The sequence below is a fragment of the Palaemon carinicauda genome, chromosome 8, assembly GCF_036898095.1.
Source record: "Palaemon carinicauda isolate YSFRI2023 chromosome 8, ASM3689809v2, whole genome shotgun sequence".
In the NCBI taxonomy this organism is placed as follows: Eukaryota; Metazoa; Arthropoda; class Malacostraca; order Decapoda; family Palaemonidae; genus Palaemon; species Palaemon carinicauda.
Window position 1 is genome coordinate 96,866,544 of NC_090732.1, and position 25,421 is coordinate 96,891,964.

Genomic DNA, 25,421 nt, shown 5'->3' on the forward strand with positions numbered 1-25,421 from the left:
AATTACACCAAAATATTAAATAATATAAAAATCTGATGCTTCTGTGAAACTGATATAACTGCAACTGTTCAGTAACAAAGTCTGTGCCATGCTGTTCAAGCGGAAAGGCTTTAAGCTAAATTTTAAATAGACAGCAGAGAGCGAAAAACTTAAATATTCAACCACCATCCAAGAATAATTAAGAATAATAATAGCATGCTAGTCTGTATACGTATACATAAATACATGTTCATACATAAACTTACCTAAACCTGCATGCGTGCTTATAAATGTATAAACATGCATACAATGCCTTCCTACTTGAACCATATAGCTAGAACATATGGTAGTGAGTAAAAACTAAACATTTAGCCATACATACAGAAAAAATTTTCAACAAAACTTAATTCAGTACTGATAATGACATTAACAATACCATTTCATTATGAACCCATACTCAGTACAACGTTCAGCATATTTTCACACATATATGCGTATGCAACATCTGCACTCAAGCCCTACAGGACGGACAAAGCCACAAGGGGCACAGTGTTACTCACCGCGTCTGGCTGTAAGTGCGAAGGCCAACAGAAGAAGCATCCATCTCAGGTGCCAGTGGAGAGACTCTTCCCCCATGACAAACTCGAAAATGTTTCTTGACCTGATCTCTCGCTTCGTACGTGTCTCACTTCATTTTTCTCGTGGCAGTGACGAGTTCTAGATCTTTTTCCATCTAGGTACTTTCTCACTGTAAATGTCTCATTTCCGAAGGAGCCACTCAAGAGGGGTTGATTGAAACGTGGTCATAACACATCTTGGTGTGCTTTTGCCATATGTACTTACAGTCATAAAATGAGTCTTTGAGATCATATAGACGAGAAAATATTTTCACAAATTCAGTGAAAGTCACTTCGCGCACCGGTATTTATTAGATTCAAACTCCAAACATCACTGGTTCGTATTTGGTATTAAACAGAATTTTTAAAGGTCTTTTTTGAAAAGATTATTCACGCGTTGAACACGGTGTTAACGATGACGTCACTTGATTGTTGCATAGGTCACGGTTGATGAGTGACCCTCACTTTGTTTACCGCACACTGGAAAGTTCTCCTGAAAAGAAAAAAAATAATAATAGTAATAATTTTCATCAAAATATATCTAACTTTCTACCTCTTCGTTAAATTATTCTATTCCAACTATTTCTATTAGAATATCTTTCATACCCAAACAAACGGCAATATATAATCACAAATCAACATCTAAATCTTTTCTATAAAAGGGGAATTTGCTAAACATTGCAATTTCCTGTCCTCTTTTCAAAACATGTATTAAAACATCGGTATAAAAAGTCAGAACTTTTTTCCTGGGTAAAGATAAATTCAATTTGGAACCGGAAATTTCTCTATAAGAAATTTAAGAGGTCACACGCTCGCCCAAAAAACAAACGCACACTCAATATGTCTACTTTCTTATGCTGACTCATTAGTTTTTATTTCAATTACATCCGTCCTGACAATAAGAGAGTAGATTATAATGTTAGCCCTTTTTATAGTAAAATATCGGGTATTATTGAAAGACAAAACTTTTGGATTCAAATAAAGATAATTTTTCCCCATTTACTAAGAACACCATAAAATACTTCCGTTAACACATCCCACATCACTTATTTTAACATACCCACGATATTTACGATGAAGTAACTTGAATGGCTATGAAAAATGCGTTGTATCTCTGATGCAAAAAAAAAAAAAAATAATAAAAAATAAAAGAATCCTCCTATCTCAACCCTCATATTACTATTGGTGGAACATCAGTAAACGAAGAGATATTCCCACAAGGGGAAGGTGAAAGGAAACTGTAAGCATTTAATATTTACAATTGAAGGGGAGAGTACAGGACGAGACCCCGTCACACTTTCTAGCAGATTCAGAAAATCTATGACAACTCGACTTTCTCAGATATTTATTGTAACTTCTATCTAATTAATACTTTGATGCCAACGCAATATCTAACTCATTGAAGTTCTGTAGGTGAAATCGAGAGCCTAACATGCTACACCGACCTAAACATTATGAAACTACAAAATTCTGGAAGATTTTAGCTTGGCAGCTATGATATGGTTATTCATCAAATTTATAATTGGAAGTACAACTAAGGATCTAGAAACAGTTCTAAATTCATTGTTATTAAATTATGCAAAGTATGCACACACTAGAAACCGTTTTAAATCTATGGATACTAAAACTATGCAAAATAAACCCAAAGGTAATCATATATATATATATGTATATATATATATATATATATATACACACATATATATATATATATATACACACACATATTATATATTTATATATTTATATATATATATATATATATATATATAAAGGTTGTTTTGATTTAAATCAAATTATTTAAAAAAAGTTATGTAAATCGATTTAAATCAGAGTAGAAAAATCCTGATTTAAATCAAAATGAAACATATTATCAGAAATTACTTTAGAAAAACGAAAACTTTCAAAACTAGTTACTGCGTATAAGTATTGCAACAAATGAAGAAATTCCTAATTAATAGCTATAATATTTCGGGTAAACTTACGAATTGAAGTTGCTGTTCCAATTATACAAATTATAAAGGTTTTGATTTTTTTAACAGCGTTAATAGGAATTACAAATTTTGTTGCTAATACAGTACGCACATGGAGAAGTCCTTAATATGTTTTTAGATTTATTTATTACTGTGTACTGTATGTTAAAGTAAAATTGCTGCATATCTGGGGGAGCTTATAGGTCTATCAGTTGAGTCATCAGCAACCATTGCCTGGCGCTCCCTGGTCCTAGCTTGGGTGGAGAGGGGGCTTGGGTGCTGATCACATAATATATGGTCAGTCTCAAGGGCATTGCCCTGCTTGCTAGGGCAGTGTCACTGTCCCTTGGCTCTGCCATTCACGAGTAGCCTTTAAACCTTTAAATCTGTATTTGTGTTTAATTGCAGTTTCGCTTATTTTTGTGTATTTATGTACTAGTTACTATAAATAATCCACTCCTATTAAATCCTTAGTATGAATTTTGGTTTTTAATAGAAAAACTCATCTTGAGCAATGTATATTAAACTGTGGTTTCATTTAACATAGATCAAGTTCATCAACAGAAAATACAATCATTAGACTGAAACAAATAATCAGTAACAGCAAATAGGTATTATTGAAAAAAAAAATCATTTAAATCTAGTAAATTGGTTTAAATAAAAAAAAATTTGGTTTAAATCAAATAGATTTTTTTCAGAAAAGATAAGGATTTTCAGCCCTATATATATATATATATATATATATATATATATATATATATATATGTATGTATGTATGTATGTATGTATATAAATATGTATATATATACATATATATATATGTGTGTGTGTGTGTGTGTGTGTGTGTGTGTGTGAAGAAGCAGGCAAATTAAATATACAGTAGACTGAATCCAAAGCCGTTTCTTTTTCACGAGCCCTTTTGAAAGTATGACACTATATTCATTTTCTCTTGTTTTCTTTCTTGCATCTAACCATTACGTTTCCTTTGAGTTTTACGCATAGACTGTATATTTGTATGTATGTATTTTGGCAATAATGGAGGAAATGTAGAAGCTATATAGCAGACCATTCCAATTTTGGGGAATGTGTTAAGAAATTAGGAATTAGAGCGTTGATGTCTAGTAGGAAAAATCAAGGAAAGGAGCGCGAAAGGGGGAAATACAGGGATAGACTAATGGAATTAACTGGAAGCGAGAAAACATCCGCAGAACTGATGCAGTTTAGAAGAAAGACAAAAGACTGGAAGTCTGTAATATCCAGGGTTTTGAGTGACACGACACATGGAAGAAGAGCTACGGAACTCTGTCTTTTTTTTTTTAATTGTATCAAGTTTTGTACATACAATACAGCATTGCCTTAGATATTCTAAGAGCTGCATATGTAAACTACCATCAAAGTTACAAACATAAAAATCTTATACCTTTACACGAAGAAGAAATATAAACGTGAGTATGTGTGCAGAAGCTAAAATAATTGACAGAAATTACCCAACAACAAGCCAGGAAAAAATTTTCTGACGAAGCTCACGAACGCTATGGCTTATCCTGAAATCGCTTTATGGCCCACCGAGTGAGCAATGGTCATATGGATTCATTGGTGTCCTGGAGAGATGTGGGCCGAAGGGGGATAATTGAAAAGAAGCTTTTGTTACAGCACGAGGAAGGGAATAATGATTCTTGAAGATATTGGTGACAATGGACTTTAGTTTTCTAAAACCTCCATCGTCAAAAGATGGAAATGAGTGAGCACAGCATTCCTTTGGATTGAAAGACTGGCGAAATCATTTTCTCCACTTCGGAAAGGAGAATTCGATAACAGACGAGTACTTCTGCATTTCTATTGGAATACTATTTCTTTACTACGTGTGAAATACTATAAAGCTATCTAATAACCTATATGCTCTATTGACCGTTCTGTAGCGCAATTTCACTAGATAAATGAATAGGATTTATGAATAGTAATTGTGAAATAAAAAAGCGAGGACCACAGTCGAAAACAGATCTAAAAATAATCTTTTGAACAGGTATAAGAATTTCCGCCCTCATTTTAAATATTACTCACGATATTACATTAAATCTGCTCAGCTATAAACTAAACTCAATATAGAAATAAAAAAAAATCATAGAGAGAGAGAGAGAGAGAGAGAGAGAGAGAGAGAGAGAGAGACAGACAGACAGAGAGAGAGAGCAAATATAATAAAAACTGCCACAAATAGGTAAATCAAATATTTATTTTAAGTTTAAGACTCGGCAAAAGGCTAAAGCATTATTACTCACACATCGACCGTCTTTCTCTCCATCGAAAGAGGGATCTTCCCATTCTGCCTTTCTAGAGGTACTGTTTCGGTCGATGTGCCCTAGAGTTTAAGGTAAGAGTCCATTATGACAGCTCTCAGACGCCCTCTTAACACCCGCCAAGCCACCCATTCCAGAATTTACTCTATTAACATCGTTAATTCTGGGATTGTACGGTTCATCTACTTTCTTCCCTTTTACGCTTTTAGCTTTGGCGTTCTCTTTTTGGTGTCTGTTTGGGCTTACTCTTTGCTTCCAAGTGGCAGGTCTATCGTGGTCATCATATATTACCATCTAAACCCCGCCCTTCCTTTCCTTGCCCATTTCTTTTTTCGTTGGATTTGTGCTAGAAAACGACATTACGCAGCTCATCCTGTTAGGAAAAAAATGATCTGACATCCTTGATGAAATAATGGCATTTCGGAGCGTCAATATGCCACTTCTAGGTTAAAGGACAAAACATCAATAGTAGGTGACACTTGTTGAAATGGCCTAATCCCTAAACAAACATGTGTAAAAAGGCAGTAAAAATTATGTATGTGCAAAAATAAGAAACATCAAAGCAAATAAAATCTTACAATAAAAATCTTACTAATCTTTATGAAGACACGAATGGATAATCAAAACTTCATTTGAGACAGGAGTAAGTAGGAAAATCGTATACATAAAAAAAAACTGTTCAGTTTTAAAAGGCAATGAAAGAGGAAAATATTAGGCTATGACGCAAAAATTAGTGTCAACCACAGAAACAGATTCTACGCAAAATTAAATGAATTATAATAAAAAACAATGCGCAAAAATATCATTCAAAGATTCTTACCAAGGGCAGCTTATCCTTCCCCTCGGAAACCATCCCACTCACCCGGAAAAAGAAACGAGGCCCGAGGGAAGACTTAAATTCAGAAGATGGGCGATAATTTGCCTAACAGCAAGACTTGCGACGTGTTGAAATTCCCGAAAGATGCGGAAATCTAAGCGAGGACATTCCATGTCTTTTTTACCCACAAATTTCCCTGTCTTAAACGTCCGGGACCCTGTCCCCAACCTACGTGATGCATGCCCTTATCATCTCATTTATTCTTGCCTTTCCTCAAGATTACCCTTGGGGAATTCAGAGAGCAATGAGCTGTCTATTGAAAGTCTGGGAGTTTTAGCTACCGTAGATTGAAAGACTTGAGTCACATTTTAATCTTGCTGCCATATCGCAACAAAGGATATTTCTTTTAACTGAAATTCGTGCTTATTATCTCTACAAACAATGGTCATGCATGAATTATTTCTGCAAGATTTAAATGCTTAAGTCTTGTGCAAAAGGAAGGTGTTGCTATCAATTTACTCAAAAACATCGTTTGATGGTATGATGAAGTAAAACCATTGCTGTGAAAAGGCAATGGAAAAATAACTCATGGGGAAAAAGTTGCTCTTCCCGGACTTCAAAATCTTATTATATACATCCTTAACCTTAAATCCTAATTTCATTCACCCAAGCCAAGAAGAACAGGAATGGTAGATAGCAGGTTGGCTAAGGCACCAGCCACCGTTGAGATACTACTGCCAAATTTACTGGATCCTTTGACTCGCCAGATAGTACTATGCCCTCTCAGGTTACGGCTCATTTTCCTTTGCCTACACTTACACCGAATTATTATTATTATTATTATTATTATTATTATTATTATTATTATTATTATTATTATTAGCTAAGCTACAACCCTAGTTGTTTAAGCAGGATGCTATAAACCCAAGGACCACAACAGAGAAAAATAACCCCGTGAGGAACGGTAATAAGGAAATAAATAAGTTACAAGAGAGGTAATGAACAATCAAATAATTCTTTAAAAACTTTAGCATCATTGAAATAGATCTTACATATAAAAAGTAAAAGAAAGACTTATGTCCGCCTGTTCAACATAAAACATTAGCTGCAAGTTTGAACATTTTAAGTTCTACCGATTTAACTACCTATTTTTGACACATTCTCCTCTTTCTGGATACACCTAATAACACTAAGATAACCGAAAAATTCTTTTTCACTAGGGGGTAACTATTGCACTGTACTTGTTCAGTGGTTACTTTCCAATTGGTAAGAGTAAAAGAGACCTTCAGCTATGGTAAGCAGCTCTTCTTGGGGAGGGACACTCCAATATCAAACCAATATTCTCTAGTCTTGGCTGATGCCCTAGCCTCAGTACCATAGTTTTCCAGTCTTGGTTTAGAGTTCTCTTGCTTGAGGGTATACCCAGGTACACTATTTTATCTGTTTCCTTATTTCCTTTTTTCACTGGACTATTTTTCCTGTTTGGTGCCCTTAGACTTAGAGCATTCTGGGGTTTCAACGCAATGAGTAAATCATGAACAGCATAATAAAATGAATGAGTACATAAGAAAAACTGGGGTGGGGTTATTCACTGAAGAAAGCCCAACCATATCATCAAAGCAAAAATTCTTCAAAGATTGAAGATGATTAGTTTGTTGCATGAAGACACACGAATAGACGTCCCAGCTTAGTTAGGAATCGTCCAAGCGAAGGCCAGACCTAAGAAAATGGAGAGAGGACCGGGACAAACTATACAATAAACAATTAAGAGCTTGCAACGTGCCACTTCACTGTCAGATGTAATCGATAGTTCAGGGTACATGGATTGCCGGCTTCTAATCAATACATGCAAATCTTCTAATCCTTGATTAATCCTCGACTTACCATTCATATTCTTATCCTAACCACAGATTATCACAAATGTATTTCATCCGATTGGAGATTGCAAAATGTTTGTTTAAAATCGTTTGGTTTTCTGTAAAAGATTAATTTGTTACAGATTTATCCTTCCAAAGCTTGCCAAGTAATATTTTATCTATCGGGTGCTTCTTTACTACTGACAAAATGTTTTTTTTAAATCCTATCACGAACGAATACGCGTTGCAGGACCATTTTCAAGCACTTTTTCCATGACAGCATCCGATATAGTGTCAAAAACCGTCCTTTTAGGCGTAAACCCTCTTAGGAATAGACAGACAAGTATGCTGAGGTCCCATAGCAATGGAGCCACATGGAGAGTTACAGTCCTAAGCAATACAGTGAGTCTTACGGTGCAACCTAATGCTTTGTATAAAGACATGTGAAATATAAAGAACCTCGTCGACAATTCCTTTCATTACCACCTCCATCGCCTGACAATATTTAGGAAATGCTTCTTTTCTAGCACGTATTACATGTAAAACATATATTAGAGCACACTCGCATGTGATTTTGATCATATAAAAAGAAAATTACTCTCTCTCTCTCTCCTCTCTCTCTCTCTCTCTCTCTCTCTCTTTCTATATATACTGTATATATATATATATATTTATATATATATATATATATATATATATATATATATATATATATATTATATATATACACATATATATATGTATATATAAACATATAAACATGTGTATATATATATATATATATATATATATATATATATATATATATATATATATATATATATATATATACTTTCAACATTCATGTTAACATGAAATAGTCGTTGGGATGATGCAAATATATTTACCAATTAAAGGGAACTAGTTAGGTTCACATTACAGGATCAGAATTTGCAATACAAGAGAGATATTGGTTGTTATACAATATAACAGCAATTATGTGCTTGCAACATTACATTGCATAAATGTTTTTCATGAGGGGATTTTTCAATATTAATATTAATATTAGTATCAAAATTATGAGAGAGAGAGAGAGAGAGAGAGAGAGAGAGAGAGAGAGAGAGGAGAGAGAGGAGAGAGAGAGAGAGAGAGAGAGAGAGAGAGACTTAACATTATAGTTTTTACAAGAATGGTATTTACTACAAGGCTTCTTAGAACTCGGTAACTAGAGACGGTCGTAATTCATTTATGTTTGCTTTATCAAACTACAACGAGAGAGAATCTCTTGCGTCTTAGTTAATATTGTCGAAAGCAGCATCCCACTACATTTACATCTCGTGCAGTCAAACACCAACTGAGAGAGAGAGAGAGAGAGAGAGAGAGAGAGAGAGAGAGAGAGAGAGAGAGAGAGATGCTGACCAAAGATTGAGCTACAACATTGAAAGAACTTAAGCAGCCCATCATATCAGCCCGTCCATTTACTACAGGGGATCCATGACAGATGTGCCATCAGTTTTTAATGCAAGTACATAAATCAACCTATCATCATATGAGTCACACACGTAACGACCATTTTCAATAGAGAGAGAGAGAGAGAGAGAGAGAGAGAGAGAGAGAGAGGGAGAGAGACTTAAGCTTTAACAGATGGAAACCAGGCAAGTTTGTCACTTCGGTAACCAAACGCTCACCAGTTGCAATAGAGAGAGAGATAGATGAAAAAAAAGTGGGAAACACGAGAGCGAAGATTACACTTCAATATTATCATGCTGGCAAGCATCAAGCATGCTTGCTGACCAGCTACAGGGGAGGGAAAGAGAAAGCACTTGAGCTTTAACATAATAAGAACCGCAAATAATTGCTGTTTCAATCACACGGACACTCGCCTATTGCTGAGAGAGAGAGAGAGAGAGAGAGAGAGAGAGAGAGAGAGAGAGCAGCACTTGAGCTTTAACATGGAGGAAACCAGATATCAAAGCACATTTGCTTGTCGTTACAGTCACTCAGTTACCAACAGTCGAATGCAGAGAGAGAGAGAGAGAGAGAGAGAGAGAGATGCTTCAGTTTTAACATGAGAGGAAAAGAGGTATCCATGCACACTTGCCCATCGTGTTAATTACACACGCACTCTGCAGTTGCAAGAGAGAGAGAGAGAGAGAGAGAGAGAGAGAGAGAGAGAGAGAGAGAGAGAGAGAGAGAGAGAGAGAGAGAGAGAGAGAACAACACTTGAGCTTTAACATGGTGAAAATCAGGCATGGAAGCAAAGCTCACTCGTCGTTTCAGTCACACTCGCTGATTGCAGCAGAGACAGACAGACAGACAGGCAAATACACTATCATACACAAACACACAACCATTGGAAAAGAGAACGAAGAAGACAGACAATATTCAAAACAAAAATTATATTGAAAATATTAAGAAAATATGAGAAAAAGGATGAGAAGTCCATCACAGATTGTGTAAGGGACCAAGAAAACGATAAGAAAGGGAAAGAGCGGCAAGGTGATCATCAAGTACTAAAAAGCAACAGAATTTTTCGTAACTGTTGACTTAACATACACGAATTCAAAAACGCTTCTGAAAAAAAACCCTCTTTGAAAGATTCCTGTAACGTTTCATATGCAACTTTTTATAGGCCCCATAAAATATAGCATCAGTTTCTCGGGGTGAACTTTTTTACAGATCCCATGACTTTCTCGAGACCCTTGATAAGCAGCGAAGCATTCGCATTCTCAAAGGACTGATCAATTCATGTAAGGCAATCTACACACACACACACACACAAGGTCAATGTCAAGTAGTCTTTTCAGTGAGACGTAGAACCGACAGAAACGTAAACGTGCATAACCAACATATAAGGCAAATATTTCAGCACTTTGACGTTCCAAAATCTACTAAAAAGTTGATATTTTAAAATAGAATGTACTAATCCATTTAACGTAGGTTACGATACACAAAAGCTGCCCTGTCCATGATTTAAACATACGCTACAACTGTTGTTAAAACAGCAGTGACCTATATTGTTTTGATGTTACATGACTAAAGTTACTGTATACTCGTTTAAATACTATTTTTAGATGAATACACAGATATATAAGTAAACAAGGGTGTGTTTGCTTGCGTATATTTGCCTTTATAAAAATGTATGTATTATCAGAAGATTTGTAAAAAGTACAAAGAATATCCAAAGCCATGGAGAAATACTGATCAAAGTTAACCTTACTTCAATAATTCTAAAACAAAACATCTGTCTTTAATTAGATCTGGAATGCATTTCTAATTACACACAGACATATACACACTCGTCCTCAAACATACACAGACACACATATATATATAAATATATATGTGTGTATATATATATATATATATATATATATATATATATATATATATATATAGCGTTTTGCTGCATATAAATGTTATGTTGCATATGCAACTCAACAGTTATAGTATGAATGAGGCAGTGATCGTTGTAAGGTGTTTTCTCAGGTTGGACGCAATAACTTGAAGATATATATATATATATATATATATATACATATATATATATATATATGTGTGTGTGTGTGTGTATGTATTCACATAAGCTATATGACATTGTCCCTAACAGCATGTGGTTATAGAGGGTGTTAATGTTTGCTCTCTCTCTCTCTCTCTCTCTCTCTCTCTCTCTCTCTCTCTCTCTCTCTCTCTCTCTCTCTCTCTCTCTCTCTCTCTCTCTCTCTCTCTCTCTCTCTCTCTCTCCAGCTATATATATATATATATATATATAAACACGTCTAATATAAATGTGTGTTTACAAGTTTATGTTTCAAGTATATCAAAAATGTATCCATGAGTATATCTATACTGAGACTCCAACGCATCTTGCCTTACACCATACTATAAGCGTGAGAGCTCTTGTCTTGCAACGTTGAACTTTGATCTCATGCAAAAGGAACGAGACGATCTAATTTGATCTCGTAGTGTGAAGGCAAATCATTCAGCGCCATTGTTGTCTCACAGCATCTAACCTAGAACACAGTCAAGGAGATCTCTCTCTCTCTCTCTCTCTCTCTCTCTCTCTCTCTCTCTCTCTCTCTCTTTATATATATATATACACACACACACACACACACACATATATATATATATATATATATGTACACACATTCATATATACATACAAATATCTGAGACACAAAAAATGATACCTTTATATGATGTATCACCATTAAATTTGGACTTATCTTTTTATGGTAATCAAAGGGCAGGTTAAATAATTAAGTGAGTCTTATAAACATAAGTCAGAAAAGGGTTCAATGCCTTTGCCATTGCAACAAATACAAAAATAAAGTATTACAGTACTATTCTTGAGCATGCTGAATGAAAATGGGTGTGCATGTGAGATAGATGCTGATGCTTAGAATAGAATAAGCTGAAAGACAGAAATCGCTGTATCATAATACTTTCCAGCGTATTGACCGATTGGTTGAAGAGGAATTACTATAGTTAGCTCATGGGCCATAGATAACATTTGTTGGAAAATCCCAGTTTCACAGTACTCCTGAACACATATTACCTTTTTAATACTATCGTGTTGACTGACATATCTTGACTAACACTTTGCCATTTTAGTAGTATAGTATTCTCTCTCTCTCTCTCTCTCTCTCTCTCTCTCTCTCTCTCTCTCTCTCTCTCTCTCTCTCTCTCTCTCTCTCTCTCTATATATATATATATATATATTATATATATATATATATATACATATATATATACACATATGTTTGTTTGTGATAGATGAATAACTAGGTATATAGATATATTAGTATATCTCAATACATTTTATTTTGCAGCATATAGTTCTACAATCTATACTGAAATATTAAATTCCCCTATATGAACAGTTTATAAGGACCGTTCTGGTTAGTGGTACTAAAACATTAACTATGTCCCTTTGAAGTTTAAGGTAAGATAATCGACAAAATTAAAATGCTTTAAAAATAGTTCATCTTCTTTATATGTGTCCATAAAAACTACGATAACATTGAGCAAATCCTGCAATTACCTAAAACCCGAGTCTTCGTCATAATATAACAACAGATACACAATCCATATCAATCTATAGTGTTTATAATATCGTATAATTGAAATTTTCTGGCGATTGTCGGAAAAAACGTAATAAAGCAGTTTATGCATTGCTTGGATCATACTTAGAAAATAAAAATAAAAGATAAGAACATAGTTCTAATGAATAGAAATCAAAGCCTTGTCTGGATATTACTGAATCAGAGAAAAAAAATTAAGACAAATCCGTCTGTTCAATATGTCCAAATCCATACCACATCAAAGATGCAAGGAATTTTGGCAGTTGGATCAAATTATATCAGAAATCGTGTCGAGTCACGAAAGGTCATGCATTGTCTGGTCACAAGGTCAACTGAAGGATAAACAACTCTACAGACAAGAAGGGAACAGGAAAGACCCTAAGTCGAGAAAGTGCCATCTCTAATTTCGGGGGGATTAATTTTACCTGTCAATTAACAGATACGATAATTCCAAACGTACTGTAAACGTCAGCGTAAAATTATGATCCTTTCGTTATTCTATATAACAGGGCTTAAGATTATGAAGCTGTAGACATTACGAAAAGAAGAATACACAATGTATACTTTTCAAAACTTTTTTTTTTTTTTTCAAAATTACAGGATATAAAAGCAAAGGAGCGAAAGAAATAATAACAACTAAACATAATGTTTTTTACAAATATGCCTGACTTCTCTTGAAAAAAAAAAAATTAAACGTTAAGGACATTGCTTTTCTCATGGTTTTGTACGCAAATAGTGAGGGGAAGAATTTTGCAGTGGCATTATTTCCAAAATCAATTACGTTTCACTTGATGGCTGAGATAGATCATTAAAAAAAATATGAGTTCATTGTTGTACTAATATCATTGATTTTATTACCATGACTGGCTTCATATTGATTCCCCAGCTAAGCAGTATTCACACACGTATCCTTGAAAACATGTCACCAAGTTCACAGTTTATTTTGTACTATGTTCATAATCAATAGGATTTTAAAGAAATTTAAAGTTATTAGGAATTGAGTTTTCACAGCACATCATAATAGCCTACTCCATTTACAAGCTGATGTTAATGACAAGATATACAACATTAACAGGCTTTAGGTGGGTTGACAGACACTTTCAAATATTTTGGTAAAGTAAATTATCATATATTCATTGAAACTAATGATTGACAGGTACAGTAACCAAAGAGAAAATAGTGATGATGGCCTAGGAACTACAACAGGGAGTCTTCGAAGAAATTCGTGAAAACGACAAGAAATAATTATGGCATTGAGGTCTGCCAGGGAACTAGATTATATCCTTGGCACGTAAAACAAGCATAAGAAAATAAAATGTACCCATTACACAAATCGCAAAAGGTTTATTTAGTAGTCGGTTATGAGAATGCAAGAGGCCATTGAAAATTTCGCTTTCAAACTTCCTTACATGAAAGGCTTACACTGCAATACTCCCAAGATAGGAATTCAATCATTTCAACTTCTTTATTCACTTTACATATATATATATATATATATATATATATATATATATATATATATATATATATATATATATATATATATATATATCTTCCTGTAAAAGAATGTAACGCGCTAGCAAGCATGAACTAACAAACAGAATTCCTCTGAAGGAACGAAAAGAATCGTTGGCCGCTGTTACTTCCTGGTTTGAAAATATAAAACTTCTCTTGGATATGGAAACAAATGTCTGGGGTTATTCGAGAAACGTCTTGACGGAAGCAAAGACAAAAGAAGGGAAGAGGAAAATACGGAAACAAAGTAGCAGTATTGCAAGCAAAAGGTGCACGAACTTAAAATCTTTTATAACTAGTCCACGAGGTTTTTTCATCTTTTTTTTTCTTTTCCGTTTCCACTTGAGGATTCAGACTAACCCACTTTGGAATTCAGCGCAGTCTTGCTTGAAAACATTTTTACTGTCCTCATCTTGTTCTCCCAGTTTTTCGTCTTGCCCTGGATCTTTTATTTCACTTCTGGTTTCTACCAAGTGAAAAATAGAGAGGCAAGATCCTGACTTTTTTTCAAGTCAAATCCTGTATGCATATATATATATATATATGTATATATATATATATATATATATATATATATATATATATATATATATATATATATATATATATATATATATATATATATATATATATATATATATATATATATATATATATATATATATATATATATATATATATAATCACTTCCATGTAAAGGCAAAAATAAAAACAAGAGAAAAAAGAGAACATTTATCAATTACCCATACAACGGGATACAAATCAAAAGCCATTCTGAAAACAAAAACTTAAACCTTTGGCATTATATGAAATATATTCGTCAATTACTTACTTCTACAAGTGATTTATTTTATATAAATAGTTATTTCAGTTATTTATATATAATAAATCACTTGTATTAGTAAGTAATTGACGAATACATTTTATATGATGTCAAAGGTTTGAGCATTATGTCCTAAAGGAAGAATTAATTCCATAAACTCACGCACATACATATAAACACACACACACACACACAGACACACACACACACACACATATATATATATATATATATATATATATATATATATATATATATATATATATATAGACGTTGTAATTGGGCCAAAAGAAGTATAACAATACGACAGCTCAATAAAAAAATACATGTATAATATATATCCATATATATATATATATATATATATATATATATGTATATATATATATATATATATATATATATATATATATATATATATATATATATATATATATATATATGACCTCCCGTCTGATAAATTGTGATCTAAAACTTAAAAAAGTACCGTGGCTCTCCTCCGAATACAATGCTATTTCAAGTCCTGTCGATAAACAAACTCCTCTACCCATTTCGATATCTTTATCTTTAGACTTTGATCTATTGCTTCAAAACAGTCGAGTACGCACGTCCCCATCAAGTATTTTATTTTTCCTTGTTTACAGATTAAGAACCTTAAACATATAAGGTTATTCTTTCTCGTTCTTAAAACCCCTGAGCGTCCTCACAAATCAGGAAAATATGCTTTTCATTCTGAATTCCTTTCCCAAGATGAGCCCTTGCAGGTCTCATTCTGACAGTGGAATCTGTGGAAGGCATTTCAATTTAACTCCCTTCAATTTCTGTAAGATAGAGTCTGGGGTGGAAGTCTACGGCAATTTTAATTTAATGAAAGGCTAAACCAACGGAACTAGCCTTTCATTTACAGTCTGGGGCAGATAACTTAAACTGGCATTGTCTTCACAGTAATATCAATTATCTTTAGCTTTTTTCAGCAATGGTAGTCTTGTTACAGTACTTTTTTTTAATGACAGTATTCATGCCTCCTTTTTAGCGATAGTTGCTGCCTCTATTCACACAATCCAATCAATCTCTTTACGCTGAGCTAACTATTAGAAGTAAGGATTTTGTGGAACCGTTGAGGAATTTTCTTCCTCCTCCTCTTTATCTTCCTTTCAGATGAGAGCCAATCCAATCCAATCCTTCATGGATAAATCTTTTTCTTGTATTCTACAGCGTCGAGCCAGAAAAGGGCATTACGTAGATCCATTCCATTGGCATCTGCACTTAAAATAACGAATAGAAATTTAAGCTACGGGAAAGAAAATATCTGATAAAAAGTGACAAAATGCCCAAAGATTTACACAGAAATACAGGCTTTGGGGGGGATGAAAAAAAAAACAGACCGTTGTAATACAAACACAACAGCACACGAGAGAGTAGGTTATTAGAGACAGAAATAAAGAAATAAACGAACGGTAATGACTGATGAATTCTCCACTTATAATTTCTGTCTTTCCCTCACAAATCAACAGACAAGCAGATGGGCAGAACAAAATGATTAATAGTCTTTTATGACTTACTCATACAATAAAACACCTGTCATAAATGAAAGATAAAATTGTCAGTGTGTAACAGCAAAAGACCTACAAAACATATGCCAGCAAAATCCACGTACATTGTAGAGAAACAAAAATGGCTCCTGGTATTATGAACGGAATAAAAGACTGAATATTTTGGCTGGCTGACACCGGACTACACTGTAACTTTAGTAACTTTATATAAATAAGACCTTTTATCATTAAAATCTCATTACAGTTCCTAAGAAAACTTGAAATGGAATAAATCTAAGAGTTGCTTATATTCGCTTTTCCAGTGAAGTGGCCTTATCTCATTTTCAGAGAAGTTGATGTCGACATAGTGACTAAGAACTGATAAACTAACTGTCATCTGAACGAGTCAGGATAGAAAAAACACTCTCAATTAGAGAGAGAGAGAGAGAGAGAGAGAGAGAGAGAGAGAGAGAATCCCAAATATTTTGCTTAAATCTTATGAGAGTGCATGGTGATCTTCGCACAGATGGGACTTTGTGACTCTTTGCATAGCGGCGAAGTTGTTATTTTAGCTACTGAACACTCAATCGTTTTCCATTCAACTCCCCCATCGAACTAGCGAACAAATAACCTAACTCTTATTACTGATACAAATCATAATTATCTTGGGAGCACTTAACTCTACTGTATATTCTGAATTATTGCATCACTTTCCGTAGAATAGGTTAATATTAATATCTGTAATATTGCCTTATTAGAATAAATAGTCACTACTCATTTCACGTATTATCTAAATACTTCACACATCTTCACAACAATGTTGAAGATTTGATTTCAAAACTTGTCGATAAGTAATATGACGACTCTAGTTCAGACATCAAACATTGAAATGATTAAGGATTTTCTTTGGCCTCAAACTTTGCTTAAATCCGACACAGAAACAATACAATATATAAAATTTATGGATATCTTCAGTCTTATTGAAAAGAAGAAGCGTTTAATTCAGACTTACGCCACTCAATTTGCATCTAACCAGCTTCAACATCAACCCTTCTTTGATATAATACTGAAGTTTAACTCGGTCTTGATCATTATTTCAAACCTTCAAAGAAAGCTATAAAGATACAGTTTTATCGTCACCTCATTTCATAATTTAAATTTGCCTTCAACCATAATCAAAATGGTGAAGAGCAAACTTCAGGCATCAAAAGTCATCTTCAGACTTTACTGAAATGTTGAAGTACAATTCAGATTCGACGTTGCCTTTCATCTTCATTAAAATGTTGAAGTTCAGTTAAGACTCTCATTGACATGGTTAAGTTGCCACTCTAGACTCTAGGCTTCGTTTTAAGTCTTCATCAGTGTGGTTAATAGTTGATTTCTAATTTTTAATATTCTTTTTAATCTACAACAAATTGGTGATATAAACTACAAGTCAAATTATCTCCATACCGAATATTTCATGAAAGAACTAAATACAAGATGTGCGAGTTAATGACAGAAATATTTTAATACATATACAGAAAATGATTAAAATTGCATATTTATATGGAATATGCATATCGCGAAACTGAAAGGTTCCGAAGACAGCAGCATAATCAGTGATGCCTCTGAAATGGACGATCGCATTTACTCTTGTCAAACCATCTATATCGAACTCTTGTGTAAAATTTGAGCCTATTTATGCGTACAGTAGAATCCCCACGTCTCAATTTTTCTGAGGCTGCATCACACAAATTTGAGAATCTAACAAAAATATTGCGATGTATATACAGTAGATGAATAGATAGGTAGATAGATAGATAAATATGCCTATTTTCATCGCAAAAGAATGAGGAAATGGTGCTAACAGACAAACAAACGATCCTTAAAGCTCCCACTTCCGTTGATGGTGGTAATGAGTGGTATATTCTAAACATACAGACAGAAGTCACAAACCACAACCACTTAGCGAAACAATGCTGACGAAAGTTGTTTAGTTGAAGTAAATATGACCAACAGTCCATCAAAAATAACATCAAAGTCATTACGTTTACTACTGATGGCCAAACAATTTTATTAGTTTATGTCCCATTATACGGCCATGGTGCATCATATGCTCTTCGCCTACATCTGGGCTGAAAGTAAATCCTCGCTGCCTATGACCACTCCCAAATGCAGCAACGAACGAACAAACGACAATTGAACAAAAATTTCGCAATTTCATTGATTCGTATTTCCATTTAAAGAGAGGAACGTGACCTTTAAATAGTTGTCAGTAACATTTATGTACTTGTCTAATACTCATAACAAATGCATAAACTAATGAACAACCACAGAACCCTCCCCCCCCCCCACCCGTCTCAGGGGAGATTGCACTGGCAACCTCTTCAGCCCTTCCCAATCAAAATCAAACTTGAAGATAGTATATTCATAAACAAGGACAGACATAAAAAGAAAAATTGTCTCGAATCTCAAACAGCAGATTTTGAAAAGCAGTGCAAAGAAATTGAAATTTAAAGGTGGGAAGGACGCTTGCGTACTTCAAACAAGCTCTAGCAATACATACATATGAACAAACATACACACAAAAAGGGTAATATTCGTGTAAAGTCGCTTTCATCACCATGCTCCTGTCCTATTTTATGAAGGTATATAATAAATCCTTAGTTTCTGCTTTCTCGAATCAATTTTTGAAGGTTACGTTGTTTCAGTTCCTTTGGGGGCCTACAAATGAATTCCTAAGTGCATTTTCAACAATGCCCAGTCGAAGAAAAGGACAAAAATGAATGAGGACGGTGTCCTATATGGTTCCCTTTCCTCTCCAGTCTAATTCTAGAGAATGTGAACGAAGACACCTGGCGTATGAACGAAAATTTCAGCAATTCACTCTAAAGCGCGCATGCAGATGACGAGCTGAAGGGGCTGGGTGGGGTGAGGGGGGGGGGACGAAGAGATTGCCATATGGTTGGAGAAATTTTCGCCCAATTTCGTCTTGTTTGACTATTCCTCAACGCCCTCACCCATATTTCTGCTTCCTCTGCGTGTCGGGGACTTGTGTGTCGTCTATTTTGTTTCCAAAACACACGTAAGTCTCGAATAGCCGAGAGCAAGTGTGGATTTCCACGGACAGCTTAGTGAGGTGAAGTAGGCCTCTGAGGCAGACGGAGGTGTATAGGGAAAGAGGGAAGAGCGTATTTCCATAAAAAGGTGCACACATCCACCACCTCCCTCCATCCCTCAACCCTTCCCTTCCCCCTGTCCCATCTCTCTCTCTCTCTCTCTCTCTCTCTCTCTCTCTCTCTCTCTCTCTCTCTCTCTCTGAGTTGGTCTATCGATCTTCATCTCTTTAAACTCGGCTGTTTTCTGTTGGTTGTTGCCTCCACCTCCTCTTCCTCCTCAACCCTCTCTCCTCCTCCTCTCACTCGTCTATCTCTTTTTATGAGCAGTTGGGTTTTTCGTGTTGTCTCCCCAGTATTCATTATTATTCATACTCAGGCATTTATTCAATATTATCATTATGGCTTTATCAAATCTACCGTAGGGGGCTATTTGTATTTAAATCATTGGAAGGCCCATCCCTACAAACACTAAATTGTCATAGAAGAAATGTCACGCCTCACTCATCTGTTTTTCTCATCTACTCGTCGTCTTCAACTACTTTTTCCTGGTCATCCACTCATAATTCTCATTCCGTTTCACCTACATTTCTCTTTATACTGATTGCATAATTTGTTTACCAGATTTTTCCCATCAATATAAAATTAACAAGGGTTATTTCTGGCAAAATAAAGGTATTAAAAAAAAAAAAAAAAAAAAAAAAAAAAAAAAAAAGACTGCAAAGTAAATTACTTCTACATTGATGAAAATAAAAACCAGATCAAATTTTCACAAAATAAAATCAAACATTAAACATAAGACCAGTATTGGGTATTATGAATGCATATACATTGGCATATCAAATCCAATACTAAGAATACGCAAAAAGTTCTTAGTTTTAAAATCAATTTCTAATCATTTGGAAAACGTTAAAAGGATTTACTAAGAGAAGACCTGAGCCTAACAAGTAATTCGATGCCAAGGATAGGAGAGAGAGAGAGAGAGAGAGAGAGAGAGAGAGAGAGAGAGAGAGAGAGAGAGAGAGAGATCAGCTCTAGAAATGAACTGGAACGCAGATACTAGTAAACTAAAATCTAGAGGATAACATATAACAGAAAATCCATGGAGATACAAATAAGAGAAAAACCATAAAGATACAAATATGCAAAAAAAATATAACTACAAATCATGAGTATATTGAGGCATTACAAATATATTCGTTTCCGAAATTACGGTTAACATCTTTGTATTCGCCAATTGTTGGTGCATTTTCATCTATAAAAAAAAACTATATTTTGATTCTGAATGAAAGTCATTTCCGTGAGGGAAATAGGTTAATCCAACAGATATTTCTCACAAGCTATAAAATAAGCAACGGAATAATTAACATTAGATAATGCGAGCAGTGGAATGTTGAGGTCATACAAGGCATTGCTCGACTTCAGTGAAAACTTATGGCCTTCCAAGTCATTAATGAAGGCTCAAGAAGGTAATAAATGTCTTGGCAAAACTCTCTTCCACTTGGGTTCATCTTTTCCTTTTACTCTAATGATTTACTTTTCTTCAGCCAGAGTAAGGTAGATAAGCACATTTAACGTTTGCATTACAGACCTTCTTGTTTTTGTGTGAAATAACCAGAGATCTTTAAGGAAGCCGAGAGCAACCTGGTGGAAAGAGTTGGTTATAAATAACGGAATGTGAACTTCAACCGAACGAGTCTTTGAACAGATCTGATGGTGAATAAACATCACCTATTAATAAACGCAATACGTAGGTGTTCCTGAAAATCCTGCAACACACTTCTACCACAACACCTATTAAGTAATTGGTTTAATTCCGACAGGGCGGCAGAAATCTTCATAAATCAACACCAACATGAGAGTGTATCTAACCCATAGGGAACCAAATCATTATTTCTTAACATCTTTGGGATCTTTATTCCTTTGATTTAAACTCCCCGTGCAGTCACGCAAGACTCAGCTATCATATGAAGGTAGTTAATACCTACAATAAGAAACTAAACTATGGAATATATGAGGAATACTAAGATGCATTTGCTACCATAATGTTCATTTGAGGAAAATTCTGTATAAGTAGCATAATAAGAATGAAAAAAAATTCTTCAAGCTGCCTTTTTAATAATCCTCTTCTTTGTTTCAACTTGGAAAAAAAATGCTATAAAATGCCTTACTTTACAAATTCTATATTTTATTTCTCTCGCACTATATATATATATTATATATATTATATATATATATATATTACATATATATATATATATATATATATATATATATATATATATTACATATATATATATATATATATATATATATATATATATATATATATTACATATATATATATATATATATATATATATATATATATATATATATATATATATATATATATATGTATATATATAAATTATATATAAAATCTCACGATCCCATTTTTATGTTATTCCCAGATCTCAGGATATCCTTTTTGAGCTTCCCAGTATAACGACCTCGATGAGCAATGTCTCAGGCCGATAAACTTTACTACCAGACATAAAGCCATTCAACCTCATAAGACCTAGGGTGTACCTGTAAGACAGTATGACCGAGAAAAGCACGTGATACATATTAACAAGGTATCGAATACTCAGAATTGAACGACATTGGAGACCATTAGACGGCTACAATCATACGAACTATACGCAGTTTCCTTTAAGGAAAGTGATTTACAGAACTTTTTAAATAACTCCACCTTCACCCTCTTTGATTTTTTTCTTAGCCGCATTACCTTGAGGAACTCTTGTTAGTATGTAAGACCTCGTTATTCTATCATACATATGTGTAATATGATCCCTTCAAAACATCGCCACTATTTGCTTATATAAGAAATCTTTCAGATAAAAGAGATTTTCCGCGGCTAACTTATTAGCTTTGCACTCCAAAACTGTCACCAAGAACAAACATAAACACAGGTTATTATTGCAATCTTTCCTCCCACAGTTAGCTGCAAAGGCCAAGGCCAAGACTGCCTATAACAGTGAATATACAATAACAATTGTTCCATGTAGACTGCTAACAAAGGAACCGTGTCCTTCATCCTCAACTTTTGCGTTTTTAAAGAAGCATTGTTTACAAAACTATCTTAGCAAATAAATAAAATTTAAATTCATTTTCATTTCTCCAGTAAACGAAAACCACTGGTTCCCTGTAAAATGAATACATCATATATTAAGATCTTTACCATCCAAAATACAGTTCTTTACTATGCAATCATTTTCAAACCTTCATGCATCATTAGAATTCTAGATTTTACTAATCATCTCCCCTTAACCCACTACTTGGCACTCTACTTAAATAAAGACTACCACAGTTTTTGCCTATTTTTTACAAAAAAATAAGCGAGTACGAAACTGTGATACACCATATCTAATTCATGTGTCACGCACACGAGAATGGGACTCCATTCCAGTACTGCAAATGTAGTTAAAAATGAGGCAAATGCTCATGACTCTCTTTCTATAGTCTAGATAGAACTCTTTGTATTCTTTTCTTAGTTTTGTGTATAATTAATTCATAACATACTTGAGTTGCTTCCTTGCCTAAGAAATTACTCAATCCAGCCACCAAACATATGTTTGTAGTTTTAGTGTGTAAAACTGTTTAAAATCTTTGTCAACATTAAGTTTCCTTCATCAAAATAAATATGTATACATTTTATGTGGTCGTATTCACTAAAACCTATGAAATCATAGTATCACAACTTTCATTCAATTTCAAGTCTTACTTAATATCTGATCTTTGTTTTTATCAGATAACTTTCAATAGAGATCTATTGTAAGAGCGCGACAGATATTAGGAAAATAAACCACAAATGTCCAACCAGATAGAATTTATAGCAGGAAGGAGAGAGATGGACCCTAAGATCATGAGAAAATTGACAAAAGAAAAACAAAATAAAAGAGATGAGGTAGCAAGATAAAGCGTTGCTAATTTAATTGAAGTTGTTCAATCCTTTAAGTTTGCAAAATTATAAAAGTTATCAAGTTAATTAAAGTTAGACTTTATTAAAGTCATTATACTACCAAAGTTATGAATTTCTCCAAAGCAACATTTGTAAGGGATTAAACAAAATCACATGAGTAAGGTATTATGAACATAAGATTCAACTGGAATTAACAATGGGAGCTTTTACACCCTAATTAAACAATGGGGCATTGTGATAAAGTAACTAGCTGGTATTGAATACGAAAAATAATGTAACTATATAAAAGTTGAAGCAGGATTACAACCAAATATTCAGTATTCTGCAATGTTATGATAAAGGTTTATATTTCTTTTAGAAATTACATAAAGACGAGGCTGCAGTTGAGCCATTTGTCATATTTGAAATATTACGCTAGTTTCCAGAATGCAATCCCACCCATGGGCTGCCATTTTATCCTTTAATTGTAGTTTCCACCTCCTTGTAGCCACTTAACACGTCCTCACCTGGGTTACAATCCTTTGCAGGCCCTGCTCAGCAACGTGGTTGATTGCTAATTGTGTTACGAAGTGATGAAACTTTCTCTATAAGGGATCCTGTACTTTACTATATTTTTCCACTTCCTTTCATTTTGCACCTGTGGAGTTTTGATGAATTGAATGTTTCGATCTGTTTGGCTTTCATACGATACGACTGAGCAAACATTTTTAATAGTGATATAGAAAATACAGAATGAATTTGATAACAGGCCATAAGGGTAACATCGTTATCAATGATACGTGAGATGTCAATCACTTCATTTTTAAATGTCACTAAAATTTCTTCCATTAATTGCGGTTTGATCATTTTCCCTGTAGTTGGCTGGCCCAGGCACCAGCCACCCGTTAACATACTACCGCTAGAGTTATTTGGGTCCTTTGACTTGTCAGAAAGTACTATATTGGAGCCCTCTCTAGTTACGGCTCATTTTTCCTTTGCCTACACATACACCGAATAGTCTGGCCTATTCTTTACACTAAGATAACCGAACAATTTTCATACAAGGAGTTAACTACTGCACTGTAATTATCCAGTAGCTACTTTTCACTTGGTAAGGGTAAAAGAGACTCTTTAGCTATGGTAGGCAGCTCTTCTTGGAGATGTACACTCCACAATCAAACCATTGTTCTCTGGTCTTGAGTACGTTCAGACACACTATTCTACCCGCTTCCTTATTTCCTTTCCTCACTGGGCTATTTTCCCGGTTGGATCCCTGGTTTTATAACATCTTGCTTTTCCAACTAGGGTTGTAGCCTAGCAAGTAAAAATAATAATCATAATAATAATAATAATAATAATAATAATAATAATAATAATAATAATAATAATGTTTCAATTGTTTATGCCTGCAACCTTCAGAATCTTCTCCCTACGTTCGGGTACATGAGTTCGTATGGTAGGCTTTTAAGTCTATGTTCTAGGTGAACTGATCACCATGGAATTATATTAGATTCTATGAACATAGATGATACTTTAAAGCCATAAAAGTCACTCTAAAAACAAAGTCAGTTTACTACACACACGCTTCACGGAAGTCTAATCATAATAATACAATAAACATAATAATCTATCATATCAAGAGTTTTATGGCAAGATCATGTGCTTACCTGACATTTCAAGCTTATGCAAATAATAACCTTCATATTTCCTAATATATTCCTAACTATCCAGAAGTAAACTAGGAGTGCTTAAAAAGAGAGAAAAAAAAAAGGACGCAAAAACATCCATTCAATAATTATGTTTTCGTGTTCAAAAGCTATATTTTCATGTTCGCTGCAAAAGGTTTTTGTCTTTCTCCAGGATTAGTCCTTTAAAATCTTGAATATCGAACAAACATTTACGCACGGA

General features: G+C 34.1%; 1 protein-coding gene across 1 annotated transcript in view; it reads right to left on the reverse strand.

Annotated features, from left to right (window-relative positions):
* LOC137645810 (cell adhesion molecule Dscam1-like) overlaps positions 1–25,421 on the reverse strand; it is a 248,653-nt gene that overhangs the window by 203,759 nt on the left and 19,473 nt on the right. The window contains 1 exon segment of the mRNA XM_068378765.1: positions 540–1,089. Within this exon segment, the coding sequence (XP_068234866.1) occupies positions 540–615 (76 nt within the window). The 5' untranslated portion in view covers positions 616–1,089.